Source organism: Trematomus bernacchii, unplaced genomic scaffold, assembly GCF_902827165.1.
Source record: "Trematomus bernacchii unplaced genomic scaffold, fTreBer1.1, whole genome shotgun sequence".
Lineage (NCBI taxonomy): Eukaryota > Metazoa > Chordata > Actinopteri > Perciformes > Nototheniidae > Trematomus > Trematomus bernacchii.
Genome location: NW_022987698.1, coordinates 13,374,843 through 13,399,100, shown reverse-complemented (window position 1 = coordinate 13,399,100; position 24,258 = coordinate 13,374,843). Strand labels below are relative to the sequence as shown.

General features: G+C 39.7%; 2 protein-coding genes across 3 annotated transcripts; both read left to right on the top strand.

Annotated features, from left to right (window-relative positions):
• The first annotated feature begins 174 nt into the window (after positions 1–174).
• Positions 175–983, top strand: LOC117489852 (transcription factor HES-5-like). The gene is made up of 2 exons (XM_034139398.1): positions 175–297; positions 408–983. The coding sequence occupies exons 1-2, from the start codon at positions 175–177 to the stop codon at positions 828–830; spliced, it is 546 nt and encodes a 181-aa protein (XP_033995289.1). The 3' UTR covers positions 831–983.
• Positions 984–3,178: 2,195 nt separating this feature from the next.
• Positions 3,179–18,021, top strand: pank4 (pantothenate kinase 4 (inactive)). Of its 2 annotated transcripts, XM_034139273.1 has the most exons (20): positions 3,179–3,311; positions 3,718–3,800; positions 3,981–4,189; positions 5,946–6,129; positions 6,797–6,889; positions 7,014–7,167; positions 8,483–8,664; positions 8,823–8,904; positions 9,069–9,169; positions 9,481–9,486; positions 10,237–10,392; positions 11,305–11,417; positions 12,631–12,718; positions 12,931–13,082; positions 13,799–13,854; positions 13,960–14,009; positions 14,220–14,324; positions 14,407–14,507; positions 14,690–14,758; positions 16,499–18,021. In XM_034139273.1, the coding sequence occupies exons 1-20, from the start codon at positions 3,188–3,190 to the stop codon at positions 16,737–16,739; spliced, it is 2,349 nt and encodes a 782-aa protein (XP_033995164.1). In that variant the 5' UTR covers positions 3,179–3,187; the 3' UTR covers positions 16,740–18,021. The 2 variants fall into 2 exon arrangements, with proteins under 2 accessions (XP_033995164.1, XP_033995165.1); XM_034139274.1 differs by lacking the exon at positions 9,481–9,486 and having other exon boundaries at positions 3,188–3,311.
• Positions 18,022–24,258: the final 6,237 nt, after the last annotated feature.

Sequence of the window (24,258 nt, the reverse complement as noted above, 5' to 3'; positions counted from 1 at the left end):
TCCTCCACCTGTTCCCCTGGGATCTAACCATTGTCCCCCGGGCAATAACAGCATTAAGTGTGCTGCATCTCTTATTGTCTCTCTGAGCTCTCTGATTGGCTGAGACTGTGAGAAAGTGCAGTCAGACCCAGACCCACACATTCATATGGAGATGTGGGACTATAAATAGGAGGGATGAAGCCAGCAGAGATCAGATTCTCTCTACAGAGACCTCTACAGCACAGAGATCCAGACATGGCACCTACAATCACTGCAGCAATGACCAACTCTCAGGAGCCTCACACTCTGACCCACAAGGTACATTCAAGATTCAAGAAGATTTCAATATTGTCATTCAGATGTTGTCTTTGTTCATGCCAAACCTAAACTCCATAAGATTATTAATGACTTTTTTCTTCTTTCTGCAGCTCAGAAAGCCTCTGGTGGAGAAGTTACGCAGAGAGCGAATCAACAGCAGCATTGAGCAGATCAAGTCTCTCCTGGGTCCAGAGTTCCTCAAACAGCAGCCAGACTCCAAGCTGGAGAAAGCAGACATCCTGGAGATGACAGTTTGTGTCCTGAGACGACTTCAGCAGCAGAATCAAGCTGTGGACTCAGCAGCTGTCAACCAGGGCTACTCCAGGTGTGTCCAAGAGGTGACACACTTCCTGTCCAAAGAGCAGGGGAAGACTCAGTCCCAGAGAAGACTGCTGAACCACGTCAACAAGATGCAGTGTTCCTCTGATAAGAACCTGAGAGAGGCTGACTTCTCTCTGCTGAGCTCCACAGTCCAGACTAGCATCACCAAAGAGAAGAGTCCATACAACAGCGCCCCCTGGAGGCCGTGGTAGACCCCTACAGACTGGAGTTACTACCAGACAAACTGAGATGACCATATTGGTCAAAAGTTATTAACATACATATTATTCTGAAAAGTAAAGAAGATGCTTGTGAATTTTTTTTATTTTGCTTACTTGTAGGAAAAAAGGCCGTATTGTGGAGCACAACTTTGTATTCTATGAATATCATAAATTCACTTTTATTTTATAAATGTGATCAAATATTTTGTGAGAATTATCACACCTGCCTTTATGTCCTATATGTCTTTTGGATCAAAATTGATTCAGTGACATGACTAGGCAAATATCTGCTACTTTCTGGTAGCCTTCTTTTTTATGTGCTTGATTTACTCTGTAAAAGATGATTGACTCATGTTGGGTCTTGAAGTTTTTCTGTTCTGCCATCATCATGCTCTGTTGTGTCAACAGTAACAATCTGAAAGTTATTTTCTCTCTTTGTAAGAGAGTTGATCTGCTCTGTTTAGCTTGTACTAAACGATTCCCTCTGGACTGAGGCTGTTAACTCTACTCTATTTGAGTACATTGTCTTGAATTACAAGTGTTCATTGTGATGCATCATCACCACCAGTGCCTCTATGATGTTACTCGTTCATTTTTGTGTGAATAAAAAACATCAACTGAATCCTGATCTGTCCTTTCATCCTTTAAACTGACAAAATGAACAGTGAATAACCTTATCTTAATGCAACAACAATGCAGGGATGACAATATTGATTCAGTTTACTGTACTGGATTACATGAGTTTGTATTGATTGATAGTCAGAGGTGGGAAGTAACTAAGTAGATTGACTCAGGTACTGCACTTACTGTAATTACAATGTTGAGTTACTTGGACTTTACTTGGGTATTTCCATTTTATGCTACTTTCTACTTCTATTCTACTACAATTCAGAGGCAAATTGTGTACTTTTACTTTTTACTACATTTATTTAATATCTTTAATTACTTTACAGATTTTGATTAATGATGTGAAATATAATCAAGTCTTAAATCAGACTTTAGTTCCACCTGGAGTAAATTCACAAGCTGCCCTGCAGTATACAAAGTCATTCAAACTAGCTGCACCTTTACCAGCTTGATAACACTTTAATGCATCAATATTTATATTCCGAACGTATAATATATACTATTCTGAAATGGACCAATTTGGATAATGTGTACTTTTACTTTTGATACTTAAAGTATATTTTGATGCTAATACTGTTGTACTTTTACTTACAACATTTTGAATGCAGGACTTTTACTTGTAACATATGTTCCTACACTCTGGTACTTCTACTTTTACTCAAGTACAAGATCTGAGTACTTCTCCCACCTCTGTTGATAGTGTAGAGAAAAATGTGTTTTTCTATTATGGCAGGGTACTACCCTCTAGTGGTAAAATGATATACGTGCACTTGAACACATGGATAGCTACATTATTTAATTTAGCTGCACAATACAATTAATACCTTTACATAGTCCCATTTAATAGCTTTAAGGTTAGTAACACATCTTATTCCATCTCCCTGTATCCAATATCAAACATCTGATCCCTGACTTTTGGCCTGACATATTCATTATTTCTGTGAACCTTGGAAACTCCAGTGGAATTTAAAAATTAGGTTCTGTAGGTTAAAACAAAGTGTGACTGTACAGTTTGAAATTGTAATGCTTAATAAACCAAAACCACTCAACTATAGAAATACAGTATTACTGTAGTTGAGTACAGTTAGCCCTGTTTCAGAAGGCAAAACCTAAATATATATGTGTTGTGTTCTCTATATACTATTGTTTTCAAATCAGCCGCTGACTCCTCCTGCATCATTTGCATGCATCAAAAGTTATATGGGTCACCAACTAATGTTATATCATGTAAAATGTCCAATATTACAAACTATTTTTTAAATATCCTGCACTAATTCCAGTACCCACATTATTGCAGTTTTCTACTCCTTTTAACAGGTTTGCATGGAACTATTAATAGTACTATTTTCCTTAGATAAAAGGAGTGAAAATACATGATAAAAACATCTGTATATAGACTATTCTGCACTGTTTCTATTATATTCTGTTTCTTTTATATTCTATTTTATTTTTATTTACTTGTACTATTTTATCTGGGTTATTGTGTTGCACTGTTGGAGGAGCCTGTGACCTAATATTTTCACACTGTAGCTATGTACACATGACAATAAAAGCCTTAAAAGTGAAACCTTGATCTAATTTTAAAATTGTTTACTGTGTGCATGGTGGTCGAGAAATGTTTACACAACTCACAAGCCTCACAATGTACGTGGATGTTGATTGGATAACGGGGTACGCGCACGTTTACACGCCGCGCACGTAGACCCAAATCATTGCCCACCATGGCGGAATTTGTACGAGTTGACAGCAGCACAAGTAGCCATACCATGGATAAAAGCATAACTCTTCCTCCAGACGAAATATTCCGTAATTTGGAGAACGCAAAGCGATTCGCGATAGACATAGGTAGGTGGGAATATAAGAGTTTTCTCTATTTCTTCCGCCCCTTTTGTGCAAATGTGGCTAATTTCCAGCTATGCCGCAGCCTGATTCTATGACAACACATGACTTTAACTGAAAGTAAATAAGCTAACGTTAGCCACATAAATTCCTTAATAATTTCACCTAGTGACAGCAAGTATGTTAGCTTTGAAGATGGAAGTCTCATGAGGCTTAAAGATGGTCTTATCTGATAAACGGACGTGTGCAAAAGACACCAGACTAACTTTTTAAGTACAACAGAAATAATGTTAGCTGCTAGCTAACTTGTCTGAGGGTTGTTGTCCTCTATGTCTAGCTGTTGTCTCTTGTCTACCTTCTACTGTATAATGTATTTCTTATCGGACTTTATTCATGCATTTCTGTTGAACAGGTGGGTCTCTCACAAAGCTTGCCTACTACTCCACTGTGCAACACAAGGTGGCCAAAGTACGATCTTTCGACCACACTTCAAAGGTTAGTTTCCTTCATCTAACAAAACTGCATGGTGGCTTACATTTTTCATGCCAAAATACGTCCTCCAACAGATAACATATGCTCTCTAAAAAAACTAGATCGCAGAGGCCATTACAATAACAAGACATCTCCAAGTTTTCACCCTTCCTCCTTTTGTTTCTGCATCATCTGTGTCCACAGGAGGCCACCAATGACAATCTGTATGAAATATCCGTGCAGGAAGAGGTCACTGCACGCCTGCACTTCATCAAGTTTGAAAATGCCTACATTGAAACATGTTTGGACTTCATCAAAGACCACCTGGTCAACACGGACACCAAAGTTATCAAAGCCACAGGTGGAGGCGCGCACAAGTTTAAAGAACTCATTGAGAGGAAACTTGGACTCAAGTGAGTATACAGATGCAACAGAAACTGTTGTTGCTCAACTGTATCAAATCAAATCAGGTTTTATTTATATAGCACATTTTAAAAACGATTTTTGGTCGAGCCAAAGTGCTGTACATGCAAATAAAAAACACATTACTGCGATCGCAAACAGAAGACAATAAATTACAACAGCAAATATAAAAATCAAACACAGGGAAATGTCATGAGTCGTACTCAGCTCTGACTAGAAGGCCAGGGAGAAGAAGTGAGTCTTTAGTGTTGATTTAGAAACCCCTAGGGTCTGGGCCGACCTCACATGGAGGGGCAGAGTGTTCCAGAGCCTAGGGCCAGCTGCTGCGAAGGCTCGGTGACCTCGGGTTTTTAGCCTGGTCTTGGGCACTACCAGCAGCCGACCTTAAAGGTCTGGCTGGGGTGTAGCGATGGAGGAGTTCTGCTATATATTTAGTGCTTTAAAAACAAATAAAAGGAGTTTAAAATCAATTCGGAACCGAATTGGAAGCCAGTACAATGAGGCCAGAATTGGGGTGATGTGGTGACGCTTTTTGTGGCCAGTGAGAAGATGCGCAGCTGCATTCTGCACTAGCTGCAGGCGTCTAATTGACGCCTGGTCCATACCCACGTATAGAGCGTTGCAATAATCCAGCCTCGTGGTTACAAAGGCGTTAATAACCCTTTCTAGGTCTTTAAAAGATAAAAACGACTTGGTCTTGGCCAATAGTCGTATTTTAAAAAAAAGCAGGTTTTGACTACGGTGCTGACCTGCTTATCAAATTTAAAAGCGCTATTGAAGGTCACTCCAAGGTTCATGACAGAGGGGAGGATGTTTTTATTGAGGGAGCCCAGAATATCAACCGGAGAGGCTGGAGGTTGGGGTCCAAAAAAGAAGACCTCGGTCTTGCTCTCGTTGAGGTTGAGGAAATGTTGGCTCAGCCAGGATTTGATCTCTGTCAAGCAGTCCATCAATAGCTGTAATGAGTTGACATTAGAATTGAGAGGCAGATAGATCTGTACATCATTGGCGTAACAATGGAAGGGGATGTTGTGTTTTGTGAGAATTGAACCTAGGGGCAGTATGTACAGTAGAAAAAGGATGGGGCCCAGAATAGAGCCTTGGGGAACCCCCACAGGTAAGACTGTAGACATATCGTGTACAAAGAAAAACAGAAAGGGAGGCAAATATCCTGCACATTTCAGTGATTGACGTTGGAATGAACTCTGCCCTTGCTGTAACTGATTCACACACAAAGCAATACCCTGTCCTCTGCCTGTGAAGCAGATGTCACACTATATTGTTCAGAAGACCTTATGAATACTTTTCTAGAGAATGTATTTTCTTTACTGACACTTAAGCTAGGGCAGCCAGTTTGTTTGCTAACCATCATTGTGTGATGTCAACAGAACATTCACATGATAGTTGACTTGCATTGTTTGCATATCTAGGTAATAATATGCAAAACATAAACATATATGCAAAGAAAAAACATCTGATGTTTGTATATTGCACTTAAAAAGACTGGAGATACCACCAGACTTCATGGTTGATTGCATTTATTGCATTTAAGTTGCTTTGATGAAACCCTCAGCTAAATGACATTTAATGTAAAAAATATATATGTTTTCCACTTTCCAGTTCAATGTTACTCAAGTAAATCACCTCAGAGAAAATCTATCGAATTAGATCTACAAATGTGCTTATGAAGCCACATCACACATGGCTGCAGATATAATGGACTCTTGATGTGCTGTGTTGATGCAGAGTGGACAAAGAGGACGAGATGACGTGCCTCATCAAGGGCTGTAACTTCGTGCTGAGGAACATTCCTCACGAGGCGTTCGTGTTCGCCAAGCACACCGAGTCAGAGTACCGCTTTCAGACCACCCAACCTGACATCTTCCCCTACCTGCTCGTAAACATCGGCTCGGGGGTGTCCATAGTCAAGGTAACAAACGACGGATCAAAGTTTTGTCAGTGGGTTAGACAAGTATACCTTCTCGTTAAACACGTGCTTAATCCAATAATTGGATCATTCTCTGGTTTCAACTTCTTACATTTGATAGTTTGTTGCTGTGTTTTAAATCATAATAATCTGCATATTTTCAGATTTCGGACTGATGTTGAATCAGTCTGAAATCTGAAAATATGCAGACATTTAAATAATTTGTCTTATATCTTCTGACACAGAAAATGTCAGAATCAATAATGAAAATAGATATGAGTTGCAGCCTCAATCTCAATCTTCTTTTCTTTGTTGATTTATGAAGCCTACTGGTATGTTTTTTGATCATTTGAACATTTTATTTTTTAAATAAAAGGCCTTACTGTAAATAGAAACATAAATAAATATCAGCACATTTAAACTAAAAACATTTTAAATAACTAATTTGGCTAGAATTGCACTTACATTGGCATCATCGAAAAGGAGGGTTCTCCCCCAAGGTTTTACATTTAAAAAAGGAAGCAACACACACTCAATGCGAGTAGTGTTTTATATGTAAAAATTACTAACCTTGTCATCTTGTGTTTATTTTGTACATTTCTTTCCACATGACTACCATTTATATTGAACTCTGTATTTCTGCAACTCCTATTCTCTTCCTCTCCGACAGGTTGAATCAGAGGACAAATTTGAGCGAATAGGAGGAAGCTCTATAGGTGGAGGGACATTCTGGGGCCTTGGAGCCTTGCTGACCAAAACAAAGGTACCCTTAAAACCTTGATTTAACTCACAGATTGTAATCTCTGGGACTCCACTAAAGATCGACTTGTTATTTCCGTATTTGGTTCCCTTCAGCCTTGTTGACTTTACCCCTTTCTCTCCTGTAGAGATTCGATGAGTTGCTACAGTTGGCCTCCAAAGGGCAGCACACGAGCGTAGATATGCTCGTCAAAGATATCTACGGAGGATCTTATGGGTCTTTGGGCTTGACTGGAGATCTAATCGCGAGCAGTTTTGGAAAGTCTGCTACTGCTGACAAAGGTGACACACTGGCACATTGGTTTAAGCATTATATATATATATGAATGTAAATGCCTGGGTTAATGTTAAGGTTATTTTATTTTAATAGCACATATATCAGGCACAAAGAAAGTCATGGTGTTTTACATATGCATCAACAAACAATAATACAATAAATAAAACTCAATGGAAAAAGAAGACAATTCATAAAAGAGAAAAGTTAGTAAGTAGTTAAAAATGGACATTGTAAATCCGGATGATGAAGCAAGAATTGCAGAAGCGTAAAAATAGAACGGCAACGTTCCAGATCTGCGCAGCATAAATACTAAAAGCTGCTTCTGCATGTTTTGTTCTGGGCTTGGGGACGATGAGTCAACCTGCCCGATGATGTGAACGCTCAGGGTGGATCGTAACAGAGCAGCCTGTCAGACATGTACTGTGGTCCCAAACCATTTAAAGCTTTATAAGTTAATAATAACATGTTCAAGTCTATTTGTTGAGTTATTGGAAGGCTGTTGCAGAGCTCTGAGAACTGGGGTGATATATGACTTTTACTTTTTGTCAGAAATCTTTTGGCAGTCGTCTGATAGATTTCTTACAAAGACCTGAAAAGACACTGTTGCAGTAAACAAGTCTACTAACAACAAAGGCATGAACCAGTTCCGCTAGGTCGTGTTGAGACATGAGTGTTTTCAGTCTGGCTATCTTTTTTTATGCTGATTATTGTACTTCTGTTGATGTGGGATTTGAAATGTAGGTCAGAGTCCAGAACTACACAAAGGTTTCTGACATTGTGTGATGTCTTAAACAGTAGGGCTTCAACCAACATCGGCCAGGATATCAAAGGATTGAGTTATGTTTGAAGTGTATATAAAATAAGAAGGATGTCATAGTTGCCAATGCATATATCTGCTGTGTTTGTGATGTCGTCTTGGCAAGGCACTAACTATTTCCCTCAGTTTTATGGCAAGATCTGTGTTGGGAGTGAGCTGATGACCTCTCACCTAGTTCTGATACAGCTGCTATCTCTGTCTGCTCTGTGGTAACTGAGTCGTTGATTTGTTTTTACAGCCTCAGGTGGACATTTTGACCAGGTTTTGAATATTGATAATATCCAGTCAGAGCAGATTAGGCTCTGGTTTCAGACATAGGGTGCTGCAACACAAGCAATATGATAACAATTCAACTCTTTTTGATCATTAAAGCATGTAAACATGTCACAGGAGAGGCACAAAATATAAATATGAACCTGAAAATGAGCATAAAATGTCCCCTTTAAACTGATGTGGATATTTTGCCTGTTGCACATTTTTCTATAACTCTGTTCTGATTGTAGAGTTCTCTAAAGAAGATATGGCCAAGAGCTTACTCCATATGATAAGCAACGACATCGGGCAGCTGGCCTGTCTGTATGCAAAGATGCACAACCTGTCGCGAGTGTACTTCGGAGGCTTCTTCATCAGAGGACACCCAGTCACCATGCACACAATCACCTACAGCATCAACTTCTTCACCAAGGCAAGTCCTCTCCCTCTGCTGACCTAACACCAGACCTACTAACAGACCCCTAACACAGAGCATCAAGTGTCTGTTTGTCACATTGTTACACATGTGTTATCAGCTTTCCCCTACAACTCAGATTGTTATGTCATCTTCTACCTTTTTTTTGTATGTAGGGTGAAGTTCAGGCCTTGTTCCTCAGACATGAAGGCTATCTCGGAGCCATTGGAGCTTTTCTTAAAGGAGCAGAGGAGGACAGTAAGGAAAAACACACACATGCATATATAAACCTACATTTGGTTTCAACAGGGTTGCTGTATACATGTCCCATCAGAGGACAAAATATGAACCTGAATCACAAATAATAATAAAATGCACATGATGTCATACCATAAGTATAAATGCATCTTGTACCCCTCCAGATCCAAACCAGTACAGTTGGGGAGAGAATTATGCGGGGAGCTCGGGCCTGATGAGTGTCTCTCCAGATATGAATCCCATGCAGCGTGCACGCAGTGGAACGGTGAGTCTGCAGAGGAGCCAGAGCGATCACTATGAAGCTGGGTCATATACCATGAGGAATTCCTTAAACCTATTTCCACTCTGCCTCTGGTCCATTGGTCCTTATTTCACCCAACTTCTCAATCCATTTTCTGATCATTTTCACATTTGAACTTTATTTCAATGATCTCTTGTATGGTATCATCATCTCCTCCATTCTAACTATCTATAAACATCATACAACAACATGTATTCATCTTTTATCTTTGTTGATTATCTTTCTTTTCATTTCCTCTCCATACACTCCTCTGTCTACCTAACCTTCTCCTTCAGTTTCCCGTAAGTACCTCGTCCGCTTCACTCGTGTTCTGGTTTGATGACGTGTGGCTCCTGCTCACAGTGCCTTGTTTTCTTTCTGTAGACACTTTGGATTGTCACTTTGTTGACTGCAGTTATTTTCAGCTTATATTTTGGTTTTGCATAAGATATTGCCACTTTTTGGTCTGTTACTAATACCTTTTGGGTTAAAATGAGAACATAACAGCGTTTTTACACCCACTTTTTGAATCCTTGGTGTAATACTGGTGCATGGTGTGCCTCCGTAGAGCATTAGGAGCTGCTAACCTCTTTTAACGTTACACGCCCTGGAATTAACTATTTTCCCTGCTTATTTCACTGGATTTCAGTAGTGCAAAGTGTGATCCAGGGCTGCAAATGAATGATCACCTCTTCTCTGGTGAATTACCACTTGGGAAACCTTCTATTGTTGTAGTTTGTTCTTTAATGGACTATTGATTGTGTCCCACAATTAATGAATCTGCTGGCTTCCACTAGCTATTAGGAATACATCTTGCTAGAACATTCCCACCTTTTTTTTCCTTACTGCATCTTCCTCTCTGCTTAGTGGTTGTCTTGATAGTGAAAAACTACTCACCAAATGAAACCTACCACTGTGTGGCTAAGAAAAAGGTAATATCTCCTCAAATAACAGAGTGATAGCTGAAATTGGCTCTGATGTTTGAAGAAGCATTTAGAGTTTACGAAAAAGACACACAGCATGTTTCTTCTCTGTCTCTCTGCTGCTTCCAGTTTGACATGTTGGAGATGGACCGCCTGGAGAGGAAGCTGGTGAATCTGCCGCTGCTGCAGGACGCTTCGTCTTACATCCCCGACACGGTGGACCTCATAGAGGACGCTCCGGCCCGCGAGTACTGGCTCTTCTGCTTCGAGGAGGCCCTGGACGGGGTAGGATGCAGGTTCATGTTTCGGAAATAAAGTATCATTGTCTGAAAGGAAGAAAATGTTAAGCTATTACAAAATAAGGAAGAAAAAGAAAAGAAACATCTATTTATAAAAGGAAAAATATTAACACAATGAAGAAAAAAAAAGTCATTTGTTTTAAAACTGTGAATCTGAAGTCCGAATCAGAAACAGGTTTACTGCCAAGTAAGTTTACACATACAAGGTTTTGGTATGCATGGTGCATACACCATAGAGAAAGTAAGAGAACAATAATTGTAAGAAAATGGCCAAAAGTAAAACTAAAATAAAAACTATACATAATGCACACAAATGTATATATTTTAACATTCAAAATAAAACTAATAATAGTAAATTATGACAAAATATATTTAAAAAAGGTGTAGAATGTGTGTAGAATGTAAAGTGGAGAGCTGTGCAGATTTACTGAGAGGTAGCCTAGAACAGAAAAGTGCACAGAGGGATGTTCAAGTATTAAAACGCACACGATTTGTTTACATGATGTGCTTTCATGTAATGCATAGTGTCTTTGTCCATCACTCTATTCATCTGCAATGCAATTCTGGTGTGTGTTGAAACTTACATTTCTGCCCCCCCCCCCCCTTCTAAGGATTGGTGTCTTGTCTGTATTGTAAAATAGATTTACAAAAGGTGAATTAAAAAAGCATCTCTTAGAGGTAGGTTTCTCCATAAAATGTTGCATTTCCAATCGACCGCTTACAATAATCATTTGAATGTCACACTGCTCATCTGTGTTTAGCCACTTAATCCATGACGATAGTAAAACAAAATGAGCCCAGAAATGGACGATACATTCTGTGTTTACACCTCGTTCATGGACATTTGTAATAGAGAGGTCGTGAACATGGCTGATTGCTCTTGTTTTCTTCCGAGCAGGTGGTGAAGAGAGCTGTAGCGAGCCAGCCCGACATGCCGGAGGCAGCGGAGCGAGCGGAGAAGTTCCGTCAGAAATACAGACACAAGCTGCAGACGCTCCGCCACCAGCCTTTGTGAGGACTGCTTCTGCTTTGCATGCAAACCCTGTCTGTTAGACCCAGAGCTGTTGGTAAACCAAACGTTCAAAGTATTTTCTTCAGTTTCTGCATTAGTTTCACGTCTTTATACCTGCTTTAAATGCCTGGGTAGATGAAAGAGAGAAATCTGTTTCCTATTTGGGTGCAGTACATGAGTATGAGTCAGTCATATTCATTCTTCCGTTTCAGTTTTAGAATGAACTGCAATGATATCAGTAGGGATGTGACAGTATGACACTTTCAACTGCTGTCTCAGAAAATATCATGGTATTCAGTATTTAAAAAAAAAAATTATTATAATATATATTTTTTAAAGTGTTTGTTTTATTATTAACATCTTAGTTTCAATGATCCTTAAAGGAATTAAAACAGCATTCTAATAATAAAAAATAAATAAAAACCCTATTTAAATAACAAATATATAATTGAATAATGTTGCACGTTAGCAGCACTTTAGCATCTTAAAGGTGGGGTAGGTAAGTTTGAGAAACCGGCTCGAGATACACTTTTTGTTATATTCCATGGAATGCTCTTAACATCCCGATAGCAATGAATATCTTAAGTGCTTTGACAAAAAATCTATAAAAAAATGTCATCTGTGGAAGCCGTAATACTGTAAAAAGCACGACCAATCATTTTAGCCGGCCCGGCTAAAATAACTGGATGGCCTACCTGCCTGTCAGCCTTCCATCTGTGCACAAACTTATCTCGTGCCCTCATTGGTCATGTGCGCGTTCGTGTGTGTTGGAGGAGGGGCTCTGTAAGGAAGTGGCAGATTTTCTCCGGTTGTGTATTTTCAAATTCTAGCGATCTCGAGCCGGTTTCTCCAAAATTACCTACCCTACCTTTAATTACATTTCTGCATGAAAAATAATAATCCTATGACTTTTAACATATGTCGTTTTTTTTATCAATACCATTGAAAAACAAATGTACCCGGCATTATAACTTTCATTTTTCACAACGTGGTATAACACGATATTGGTAAACCATTACAGCCCTAGATATCAGAAACATTAATGTACGTTTTCAATTGAATTGGACAACAATATAAACAGAAAGTTTGACATGTTTTTAAGCAAGAACATGAAAATGTTGTTTAAATGTACCATGCGTCCTCCCCCCCCCAGCCTGGTTGTGTGTTTGTTTTTCTCTCTGGCTAACGTAGAGTGCTTCTCTTTTCACCTAGTGCTTACGGATCCCTCACTGTCAGAAGTCTGTTAGACACGAGGGAACACTGTTTAAATGAGTTCAACTTTCCTGATCCCTACTGCAAGGTCTGACTGAAATCTATCAACCTTTCTCTGTTTGTGTCTTTTCTTGTGCTACACTTTAGCCCTCAATGGTGTCACACATTAAGCCAATTGAAAGCAATGCATTAGTCTTAAACACTTTCTCAGATCACATTTGTTCATGTCCCTGAATGCATCAAATTACCAATCTTTTATTCTGTTCAAACTAGCGTCATCTGATCTCTGTGCTCCTGTAGATCAAACAGCAGGAGAATGACATGGCTCTGAAGTACTACCAGAAGGCGGTGAAGGCTCTCGATGGGCTGAGCTGGGAGCAGAGGCAGTTCGCTCTGGTGAGGGGCGTCCTGGCCGGGAACGTGTTCGACTGGGGAGCCAAGGCCGTGTCAGAGTGAGTGGAGCTTATGGATCTTCTATCCTGAAAGTGGGAGTAGCCCCTCTGTGAAGGTTTCATATTCTAAAGACCCAAAGCATTGATACTCAACCCTTTTTCTGAAATCATCCAACAATATGGTGATTTCATCTTGGAAGAGATTTCAGCTCTGATAATTGAGCTATACAATTTTACAAATGTAGCCAAAGCAAGTATAACTAAAATGCATATGTAGCTATGAAAATAAGTTACGTAAGTAAGTCAGTTAAATTAGAAACAAAGGCCGTAAAGAAAAATGTTTGTTATGAGCCTGTACATGAATCTTTAGTGATAAATGTTATCAATGTTTGTTTATTAGCTGGCCCCTGGCCTCCTGTCGTTTTGCACAAGTGTCCCCTGGGCAAAGCAGTTTGTCACTGCTGTGGTTTCAGACTGAAACAGTCTGCAGCATGAATTTGAAAGTAAAATCCTTTCAAATACCTCTGAGCTGCTTACGATCCATCTCAACACAGAAAGCAACCGGCTGCTTCCCGAGGATTCTCAAACATGGTTTTATGTTGATGTTGCCCTTTGAGGCTCTGAGCCAGATATCCACAGTCATCTTGCCTTACACTGACACAATATCACCTCTGGCCTGCTTAGTTCAATTTCAATGTTTAAAAAGTTTGCTGTTCTTTATGCTGTGATCCAAATTCCTGTCTTACTTTTGCATATTTTGTTTCGATGTCATGCAGCGTCCTCGAATCTGATCCAGAGTTTGGGTTTGAGCAGGCTAAACGACAGTTGGAAGGTTTCCAAGTATTTCTCTTCTCTTTCCCTTCTTTATTTATGTTGTTCAAAATTGTGGGACTTTGAGGTATTCCATCAAACTAATCATTATTTTTTTCTCCCTCAGAGCGGCCATGGCTTGTTGATTCCTACGACCAGTGGTTTGAGAGACTTAAGGTGATAGTCTTTTTCTCATTTTAAAGCCAAATGAATTATTCTTACATTACTGGTGGGAGTTTAGAGGTTTTTATCAAAGCACTCTACTGTGTGACCCACAGAAACTAAAACACTGATAACAGCTTTCAGTGCTTTGTCCTATATGTTTCTGTGTTGTGTGCTCTTGATGATTTGTCCTTGAATACAATCCATCCTGGTTTTCTCTTGCAGGGTCCTCCTCATAAGTGTGCCTTGTTTTTCGTAGATAATAGTGGCGTAGACATCATTCTAGGTGTGATGCCTTTTGTCAGAGAGCTTCTCTCTCGAGGAACAGAGGTAAGGAACTATAGCAACATCACTTCAAAATGACATATTTGATAAAAATGCTAATCCAGCTCTTCTCTCCGTCTGCCCTCAGGTTGTTTTGGCCAGCAACTCTAGTCCGGCGTTAAATGACGTAACGAACGGTGAACTGCAGATATTGACCGAAAGCATCGCTGCCATGGATCCAGTCATTCAGTGAGTGTTAACCTTTTTAAAAGTTTACAATATACAAAAATATAGACCACAGCTTATCTGTTATCACAGAAGGCACAATATCTTAAACTGACAAACATATCATTTTCTCTCTGCTCTCGTAATTTAACACCCAAAAAGCTTTTTAAAAATCTTTGGTGACCTGTGCTGTGTTTGCTGTGTAGGTCCAGTCTGGAGGAGGACAGGTTGATCTTGGTGCAGAGCGGCTCCAGCTCCCCCTGCCTGGATCTGAGGTCGGTTTTTAGCATTTTATTTACATTTGACATTTTTAGAAGGAGTATAATTTCGCCTGGAAATTACCTAGAATTACACTTCCTGTTTTTGCTGGAAGCAATTATCATACTCTGGTGGGGTGGTCAAGTTTAAGCTTTTTTTTTTCTCATACAGCCTTTGCTGCAGCACCTCTTTTCACCCTCTGTCTGAAACCAGAGCCCAGCTCTGATTGGTTAGCTGGCCGGCTCTCTTGTGATTGGTTAACAGCTTTGAGATGTACAATTCACGTACAATGTGTTCCAGCGCTAGCCAATAGAAGTGTTACTCACACTTTTTCAAGATTTCCGCTATATATCAATGATTTACCATCTGTATGTCCTGACACAAACATCCACATGTATGCAGATGACACTGTTATATATGTACATGGAAGCAATATGACACAAGTGGCTAATGAACTGACAAACACCATGGTTCATGTAACAACTTGGTTGGAACAATGCTGTTTGCAACTAAATCTTTGTAAAACAGTATGCATCTTCTTCAGCTAAACAAAGTCCTCTTGTGTTGAGCCAGATGTTTTTGTATCAGGGGAGAGGCTACAGGTGGTGTCACAATACAAGTACCTCAGAGTCATGATTGATTCAACACTCAATTTCAAGGCTCAGGTTAAAAAAGTATGTAATAGGGTCAAATTCAGTCTGTCAAATTTGAGGTTCACCAGAGATGACATGTCAATTGAGGCATCTCTGATGTACACACACACTCTATGGTTCTCACACACATCACCTACTGTTTAACGACCTGGTCACATGCCAGTACAACAACATTAAAACCACTGGAGTCATTGTACAAACAAACACTCAAAATACTGGACAACAAATCTGTTTATTCGCATCACTGCGATAGTATTCTATTTATAATTATTCTTATTATGTAGACTCCTGCACTGCTATTTTGCACTTCTGGTCAGATGCCTAACTTACATTTCGTCACTAGTACTATGTAATGACAATAAAGTTGAATCTGAATCTGAATCACTGCCCAAACCCTAAGAGGTGCAGCGAGAGGAGATTGCATTATTCCACTCAGAAAAAGCTCTTTCAGTCAGTCTTCATTTTCTGTTAAAGCTGCTCAGCAATGGAACTCAATCCCATCTCCAATCAGAGACCAGACTACGTTCAGTTGATTTAAATCCCAACTCAAAACCTGTTAGTGAGGAATCAGCTCTGAAACACTGACACAATCCTCCTTACAACCCACTGCCTGTTTTAACATGTTCTTTTGTTTTGTTTATTTGTTCTGTCTTTTTATTTATTTAATTTAAGTATTCCAGTAATGTATGTTGCATGTTTTAATTTGATTGTATTAACTTGTTTAAATGAAATGTGTTTTAGGTTGACTTATAATATCTGATGAAAAACAGCCTCTTGGCTAACTCTGGCACATTTACAGCAATGTTAATTAATGTGCACTGTCCCTGTTAAATACAAATAAAACAGTGATGTCACTATGTTACAGAAGTAAACAAAGGAGTCCAATGGAGGCGTTTCAGGCAGTGGGGGAGTGTGTGGGAGAGAAACTCCCTCTGGAGGGAACTTTGGGATTTTAGATTTACATGCAGAAAAACCTATACAACACTGACTACAGGAAAGGGAAAACCCTAAAAATAGGACCTCTTTAACACCTGGTTAAGAGTTTGTTAGATGGACTTTAAAATGGTAATTGATTGAAGTTAAAATGTATTTTTTCTCCCCTAGCCGTCTGGACAAAGTGCTGGCGATGGTGGTGCGGGAGCGGAACATCGACCTGGTCATCATCGAAGGAATGGGCCGAGCCATTCACACCAACTACTACGCCATGCTCAGCTGCGAGAGCCTCAAGATGGCCGTCATCAAGAACTCGTGGCTCGCCGACCGCCTGGGAGGGAAGCTGTTCAGCGTTGTGTTCAAGTACGAGGTACCGATAACAGACCACCTCTCTGCGGCGCTCACCCCCTAATGAGAGCAGAGGTCGAGCAACCAGCTCCGAATGTAAAGGTGATGGTCGTAAACTGCCACTAAGTGAATGACTGATTGGAAGACTAATTGTAAAATAGAGGCGAGTTTTAAAGGTGATCATTAACTGGGACGTTTTACATTTCATTGTTGTTGATTAAAGTGCTGGTGTCAACATGCTTGCATTGTTGCACTGTCCAATATCCTGTGATTCACTTAGTTTGCTCCCATCACTGCTGCCTATCGATCCAGTTCAGCATCTGGAGTGTGTTTTCATGTGAAATCATCTCGGACCGTGTTCCGTAACAGACTGTTATGACAGATAAAGATCTCCAGCTCGTGGAAAGAATCATTGACAACATGCGTTTAATTTAGCATCTGCCATTGACATGCTGCCAACACACTTCACTGTGTGCAGACTGGGATTCTTCGGGCGCTGTGTGTTCGAGGAGGGAGCCGCAGGAGTAATCACAGCTCTCAGCGGTAACACTTTTCACATAAAGTGTATTTAATGTGCCTTGAGGCTGGTGTGTTAAAATAATAATTTACTCGCATTGCTTTTAATCCCTGTTGGAGGTCAAATATAGCAGAAATATCTCCTACACGTCGTCATAGACTTGGAAGAATATGCTGGGTTTTTTATTATTTGTATTACTGCCAGTGAATTAATTGAGATTAAATGACTTGAAAGAAGCAACACTTTGTCACATAGACATTGAATCGTGTTCCTCCACAAGGTGTCAGTATTCTACTGTGACATATTTTATTTTTTTATGATTTCTCAAATCTTTAGCAAGGTGCTTGGTGTGAAAATGAACACTACACATTTCAGGGTTACTGTAACCGTCTCTGATTAAAGCCTCACATGTTGTCACAGATTTGACCATGGGTTTACTGTAGTTAACAAGTTTGCTGTAATCCATCCCTGAAATCAAAATGGAATTGTTTTAAGGCAATAATTCCACAGCACCTTGTTGCAAAAAATGTGTAATTGTGATGCGGCTCACTGTATAGTCTCTTTAATACCAGAAATGAAGGCAGTATCAGATTTGATTTCTTCAAGTAACAGCTGCTTGACATGTGGACTCACATTGCAATACTGTATTAGTCATATGTACATACTGTATATGTGATATACAAGTGATTGTGTGTATATATATATATATATATACATAAATATATATAAATGAATTTGCATCATTTCTGTTGAGCTCACCAAGCACACTTCTGTGTTCTCTCCTGACAATCTGTTTTAATTAAACGGTGAAAACCTGTATTTTACTTGATGTTTGTGTTCATTTCTCTGCGTGTGTCGGGGGAGGTAGTAGAGGAACAGGGAGAGCTGAAAGTTGTCCCATATTTGAAAAAAAACAAAACCCAACCTGCCCCCGGCTGTATAAAAGCCCGGCACCCTGGTATGTGCTGGTTGATTCCTGCTGAGGAGCTGTGGGTTGATGATGCATGAGGAGGCCTGGCGGGGGGTCCTCCTGCTCTTCCTCTTGCTCATCACTCTGACTGCCAAATGTGCACACACACACACACACACACACACACACACACACACACACACACACACACACACACACACCATCCTGGCGACATCTATGTATAACAGATGTACGCTTTGCCCTGGTTGTGTTTCAGTATGTTTCTCCTCACTAAACAAAGGGACAGGAATGTTTTCTTTCAGCACTTATGGACACATTATGAGACGAAGGACCCCTGAAGAGATGCAAAACGATCACAAAGGATGTGTCACTCGCATGTCTCTCAGGTGCTGCACATAACTGTCAGTAATCAGTTCACATCCACGCTGACACTCTGCATAAAAACGTCCTTTTAAATGCATGTGATACAACATTTCCATAAACGTGTCTCTGCAGCTGCAGTGGGACAAGCCATTTACCGCATGCCTTTTCGCTCTATAACTTTCAAATGAAAGGCGTAACACTCTGATACCACAGGCCCTGAGAAAACAGTGCAGCATTGACTGCAACTGTTTGCATAACACTAATTACTTTAGTTACAGTAAACAGTGATTTCAAAAGAAGTTTTTTTTTCTCGAGCTTTGAATTCAACACTGTAGCTGAAGCTTTTGTGGTTTTTCAGTAACAATAACATCAATTTGACTGGTCATGTGACCTGAAAGATACAATACGGTGCTTTGTGTATCCACACTTTAAATACAGCATGTTAATCTTGTGTCTCCCGGGTCATTTGTAGTGACAGTTTCCTTACAAAGGTTCTTCGCAAGTGAATTACTTAATGTGTTTATAAAGAGCTTAGTGTACTGAGACATTCAAATAATGTCAGTTTAAATGCTTTTATGTCCACAGGACACATTCTTCTGGATCCTTCTTTCATATCTATTGTAGTGGTTCCCAGCCTTTTATGTCTAATATACCTTTATAGTAGGGGGGGGGTAGGACAGGACAAGTTGCTGCATGTTCCATTTATATATCCATCACTTTAAGCTTACTATTTCTACATCTCGGTGGATTTTATGTACTCTCAATTCTTTCAGGTTGGTGTGTCCTGTGCAAAAAGTCGCCATACACTAATTTGTAAACCTGTTGGTGTGTTTATTCTCCTAACTATTTTAATCTAAAGAGGTCTTACGCTCATTTTCAGGTTCATATTTGTATGTTGTGTCTCTCCTGTGACATGTCTCCATGCTTTAATGCTCAAAAAGCTCTTTATTTTTCTCATACTGCCTGTGCTGCAGCACCTCTTTTCACCCTCTGTCTGAAACCAGAGCCCAGTCTGCTCTGATTGGTTAGCTGGCCAGCTCTGTTGTGATAGCTTAAATGAGCTTAACCGCTTAAAGAGTTCCCGCCCCTTAACCTATCACCTGCAATATGTTGGAGCGCTAGCCAATGGAAGTGTGAGTGTTACATTGTGATGTCACTTTGTTACAAAAGTAAATGAGTGAGTCAAATCGAGGCGTTTCAGGCAGGGGGCAGTGTGTTTTATTTTTATTTAATCGTTTATTTGGCAGGGACAATGCACAGTAATGAACACTTAAAACATTAAAATGTATCAAGCGTAACAGTGCCAGATTTAGCTTTGAGCTAGTTTCCATCCGCAGTCCCTCACATAAAACATTTAAGAAAATTACATTTTACAAACATGGTAAAAACAAAATACATGATATGCAAAAAGTGCAAAAGAGCAAGAGCAGCATACACAAGTATTTACCACAAGGCAGTACAATATAGCAGCAACGACATATAAAGTGCAAGAAAGGATAAAAGTGCTACATAAAGTGCAGGAGGAGTTACCCGTGTATTAAAGTGCATTTAGCGGTGATTGCACGTCTGTTTGTTTCTCAACCATTCTTTGAGTTGACCTTTGAAGCTATCGAGAGTGGGACAATCCCGTATCTCAGTAGGGAGGCTATTCCACAAAGAGCTGCCTTTAATGGAGAGGACATTTTGACCAAAAGTGGTCCGTCTGCGGTGGACTTCACAGTCTCCTCTGGTTTCTGACCTAGTGCAGCGTCCAGTGGGTTTTCTGTGGATGAATTCCCCTAAGGGAGGGAGGGGGGGCCAGTCCATGTAAACATTTATAAATAAAACACATACTTTTAAAAGACTTAAAATTGTCAAAACTCAAGAAATTGTGTTTTTCAAGGATGGCACAGTGGTGGTATGAATTAGGCTTTCTGTCAAACACCTTGATAGCTCTCTTGTACAGCTGTTCTATGGGTTTCAGGTTTGTGGCACAAGCAAACGACCAGTTTGCAAAACAGTATTCAATGTGGGATAGAATCATACAGTGGAGGTATGACTTTGCAGCACTGACAGTTAAGAAAGGTCTGATTTGTTTAACATTTTGCGAGTTGAATTTAATAGTATTTGATACTTTCTTAATATGTTTCTTAAAAGTTAAGTTTGAGTCCAGTATGACTCCAAGATACTTGAAGTGGGAGACTAGTTCTAATTCTGCTCCGTTTAAAAACACATTGGATCCTTCAATTTTGACTGGTCATTGACTGAACATCATGCATACTGTTTTGTTTACATTTAACTGTAAGCAAATGTTGTTCAGCCAGTGTTGAACCTTGTCCAAAGTATTTGAGAGGCAGGATGTGATTATTTCAGTATTTTTCCCGTGTACAAAGATGACTGCATCATCGGCATACATTTGTACATTCAAATCAGGACATACATTAGGCAAGTCATTAATGTACAGTGAAAACAGTAATGGTCCAAGAATGGAACCTTGTGGAACCCCCACAGGGTTCACAAGGTAGGGGGATTTGGTGCCGTTGACCAAAACACACTGTTTTCTGTTCGATAAGTGGAGTGAAACCTTGGAATTGTAGCCTTTGTAGACGGTTTACAAACACTGCAACCTTTAACACTAGGCAAGGGAGATCCCCAAAAAGCATAATAGGGCCCCATTGTTTTTTTTTCACAAGGTACAAATTCGATTTTTTAATTATTACGTGAGACAATCAACATTTTTTCCACGTAAGACCTGGGTTGCAATCACTGATCTTTTGCGATAAACTCCACCCATCTGCATTGGAAGTTGAGAATAACTTGCAACTACTGCTCATACCTGGCGGTGTTGCAGATTCCAGACCTGTGAAGATGCGTTTCTTCTTTATATTGCGTGTGTGTCACTGACACCGACTCCCATCATGATCTCGGAAAGAAAAAGGCTTTTTCACTTCACAGGAGGCACAGGAGCTGCAGGGGTCCCATTCAAGTGCCACCGCGTACTTTACAGAGCTGTTGATATCTTCCTCATGCAGACTCTTACTATGCGGTAATCTCAAATTGAAATGGAAGCAGAAAAAAAGTATTTATAATATAGATACAATGATGAACAATACAACCATTATTAATTATTGATGTATGTAACACATTTAACTAAACCCACAGTGTGAATGTTTCATACTCACAACATGAATCCCTTTATTATAACAAAATATAATAAGTTTGGGCACACAATTCACATTTTGAAAGGCATTTTAAACGTTGTTGTGTTATCTCCCTTCAGCAGACTCTCAGCCGTGCCTGTGTGACTCTCACACTTCACTAAGTGGCTTGTAAACATTGTTTGAAAAACCAAATGAGCATAAAGCCTGTTTTCTTTAGTTCAATAACGCTTACACCCTATTTTTAAAGCGGCCGACTCACAAAACTAAATAATAGAATACAATTTTAAATGTCAACCAATTCCCTCAAGTGATCTATGCACACTCATTCTCCGGATATAAAAGCATTAAATCTGTGGACACGCAACAGCCTCATAGAGGGGATTTAGCATTAGTCCTGCTGGAGCTCTGCAGCTGGCTCACTTTGTAAGATCAAGACAGAACAGGCCATGAAAAATGCAGCGACAGGGTTTCACTGCAGAGGACATGCACCAAGCCAAACTCACTTCTCATGTTGTTGAAGCTTTCTTTGGGGGTTTTCACTTGCATTGAAGAATACACCAACACCAGGTCAAATATGTGTTCTCTCAAATGATGAAGGATTGATGTAGTGTTTAGAAAATAAACTATTCTAGTTGAGTTCTGACACCCAATAATTACACCCATTATTTTAACTTTACAAAATCAATTCCATTCTTCGAACATTTCTTTGGAATAGCCTAATGCCCACATATTTGTGTGTGTGTAGTGGAAATATGTTATAGAAATAAAGATTCAAGATATTGTTTCATCTCTAAGTGGTTGACCAATCACCACAGATCTGGCCAGTTAACCAATCAGAGCAGACTGGGCTCTGGTTTCAGACAGAGGGTGAAAAGAGGTGCTGCAGCACAGGCAGTATGAGAAGAATAAAGAGCTTTTTGAACATTAAAGCATGGAGACATGTCACAGTAGAGGCACAACATACAAATATGAACCTGAAATGAGCATAATAGGGCCCCTTTAATAAGGTTTTCTACACAGGAAAGGATTCAAACATTACCGAGTCACATGTTCACGGCAAGGGTTTGCAAAGTCTGAATGAAGAGTGCTGGTGTTGTATCTGTGTTACATGGAGCCGCTGAAACACCTGCGTCCTTGAGACGCAGTGGAAAAACAACTCGCTATCTCGTAAAACAGCTACAGCACAAGTTGTATATTAAAACATAGTAATGTGTTATGTGGGAAAGAAGGACTGAGTACTTTCTCACTCATGTATTAGACACTTGATCAAGCAAAACACATCTAAATAGACATTTATATCACAGTAAAACACAACTAATTTAAAATGTCTATTACATGTGTTGTTTAGGTCTCATTTTAATGGTTCGAGCTATAATGTTATATTACATTTTTTTTAGCTGCCATTTGTATCTAAAGCTATAAAAGTGCAATAAACCATTAAGATAGATTTTCAAAACGGCAAGAAACATGCAGGTAGATTCACTTTAAATAAGCCAAACCATTGTTACAGCTGGTGCATTAGTTTGAAAGAGGTTAACCCCTATTTTCTTAATTGTTAAATGGTTAAGGTGCAGGCGAAAAACTGGTGGGTTTTTGTGTAGATTCTAAGAAAGAAAGAGTACAATTGAGCAGTGACGTTAATAAATAAATCAGATCAATCCCAACTCATTTCAATGTTAACCTATAGGCTACTGCTGCACACGTCCTCCACTCCTTTGGGAATTATTTTCCCCAGCAGATTTAGGGACTTGGCTGAATGGATTTTGCCCCGGATTCAACCACAAGACCTCCCCTGTCCTGACTGGAAGACATCTCCAGATCACACTGCTCCTCGGAGCCAGCAGCAGTCTGAAGGAGGAAACTCACCCCCATCACCATCCCTTCTCTGTGCTGCCATCTGGAAGGCCTCTCACAAACAGCTTCTACCCCCGAGCCATCATTGAACTGAACTCCACAAAACGATGTCCCCCCCCACCACCACCCTCCACTAATGTCATCACAAAACTACACACCACAGGACTAAAATTGTAACGGTAGGCTATTTAAATGAGGGAATGTGCAATAACATCTCTATCGAGCAAAATAAGCTGAATACGCCACTTTTATTAATTGATATACCACTTTTTTTATCTCTCCATTTTTATTATTAATCTATATATACAGTCTATGTACAATATGTGCAATGACAAAAAGCCACTATATCATATTCTTCTTTTAAGAGCATTAGTGAGGTCCATTACTGTCTGGCATCCTAACCCTAATCCTAACATTTCTTCATATCACTGCACTAACAGTCGAGTGGTGTTGTTGGTAATGCAGGCACCAGGTTCTGATGAGAAAGAAAACTAGTGGAATACAAAAAATCGAATATATATCTGTTGGAAAGCATTGATTTCTTTATACATTATTTTTGTAAAACAATGTTATAACGTGCAATGCCACATACATGGCATACATTTTGAAAAGTAAATATTGAAGCCAAAACCATGAAACAGAGACTCGCTACACACGATATGGACTTTTGGCCATTCTGAGCAGATATTTCCAGAGTGAATTGATTCTGTCAGACCCTGTGGAGGTCATTTTGGGCTTTCAGATGCTGAGGATGTCAGATGTGACAGGTTTGACAGGC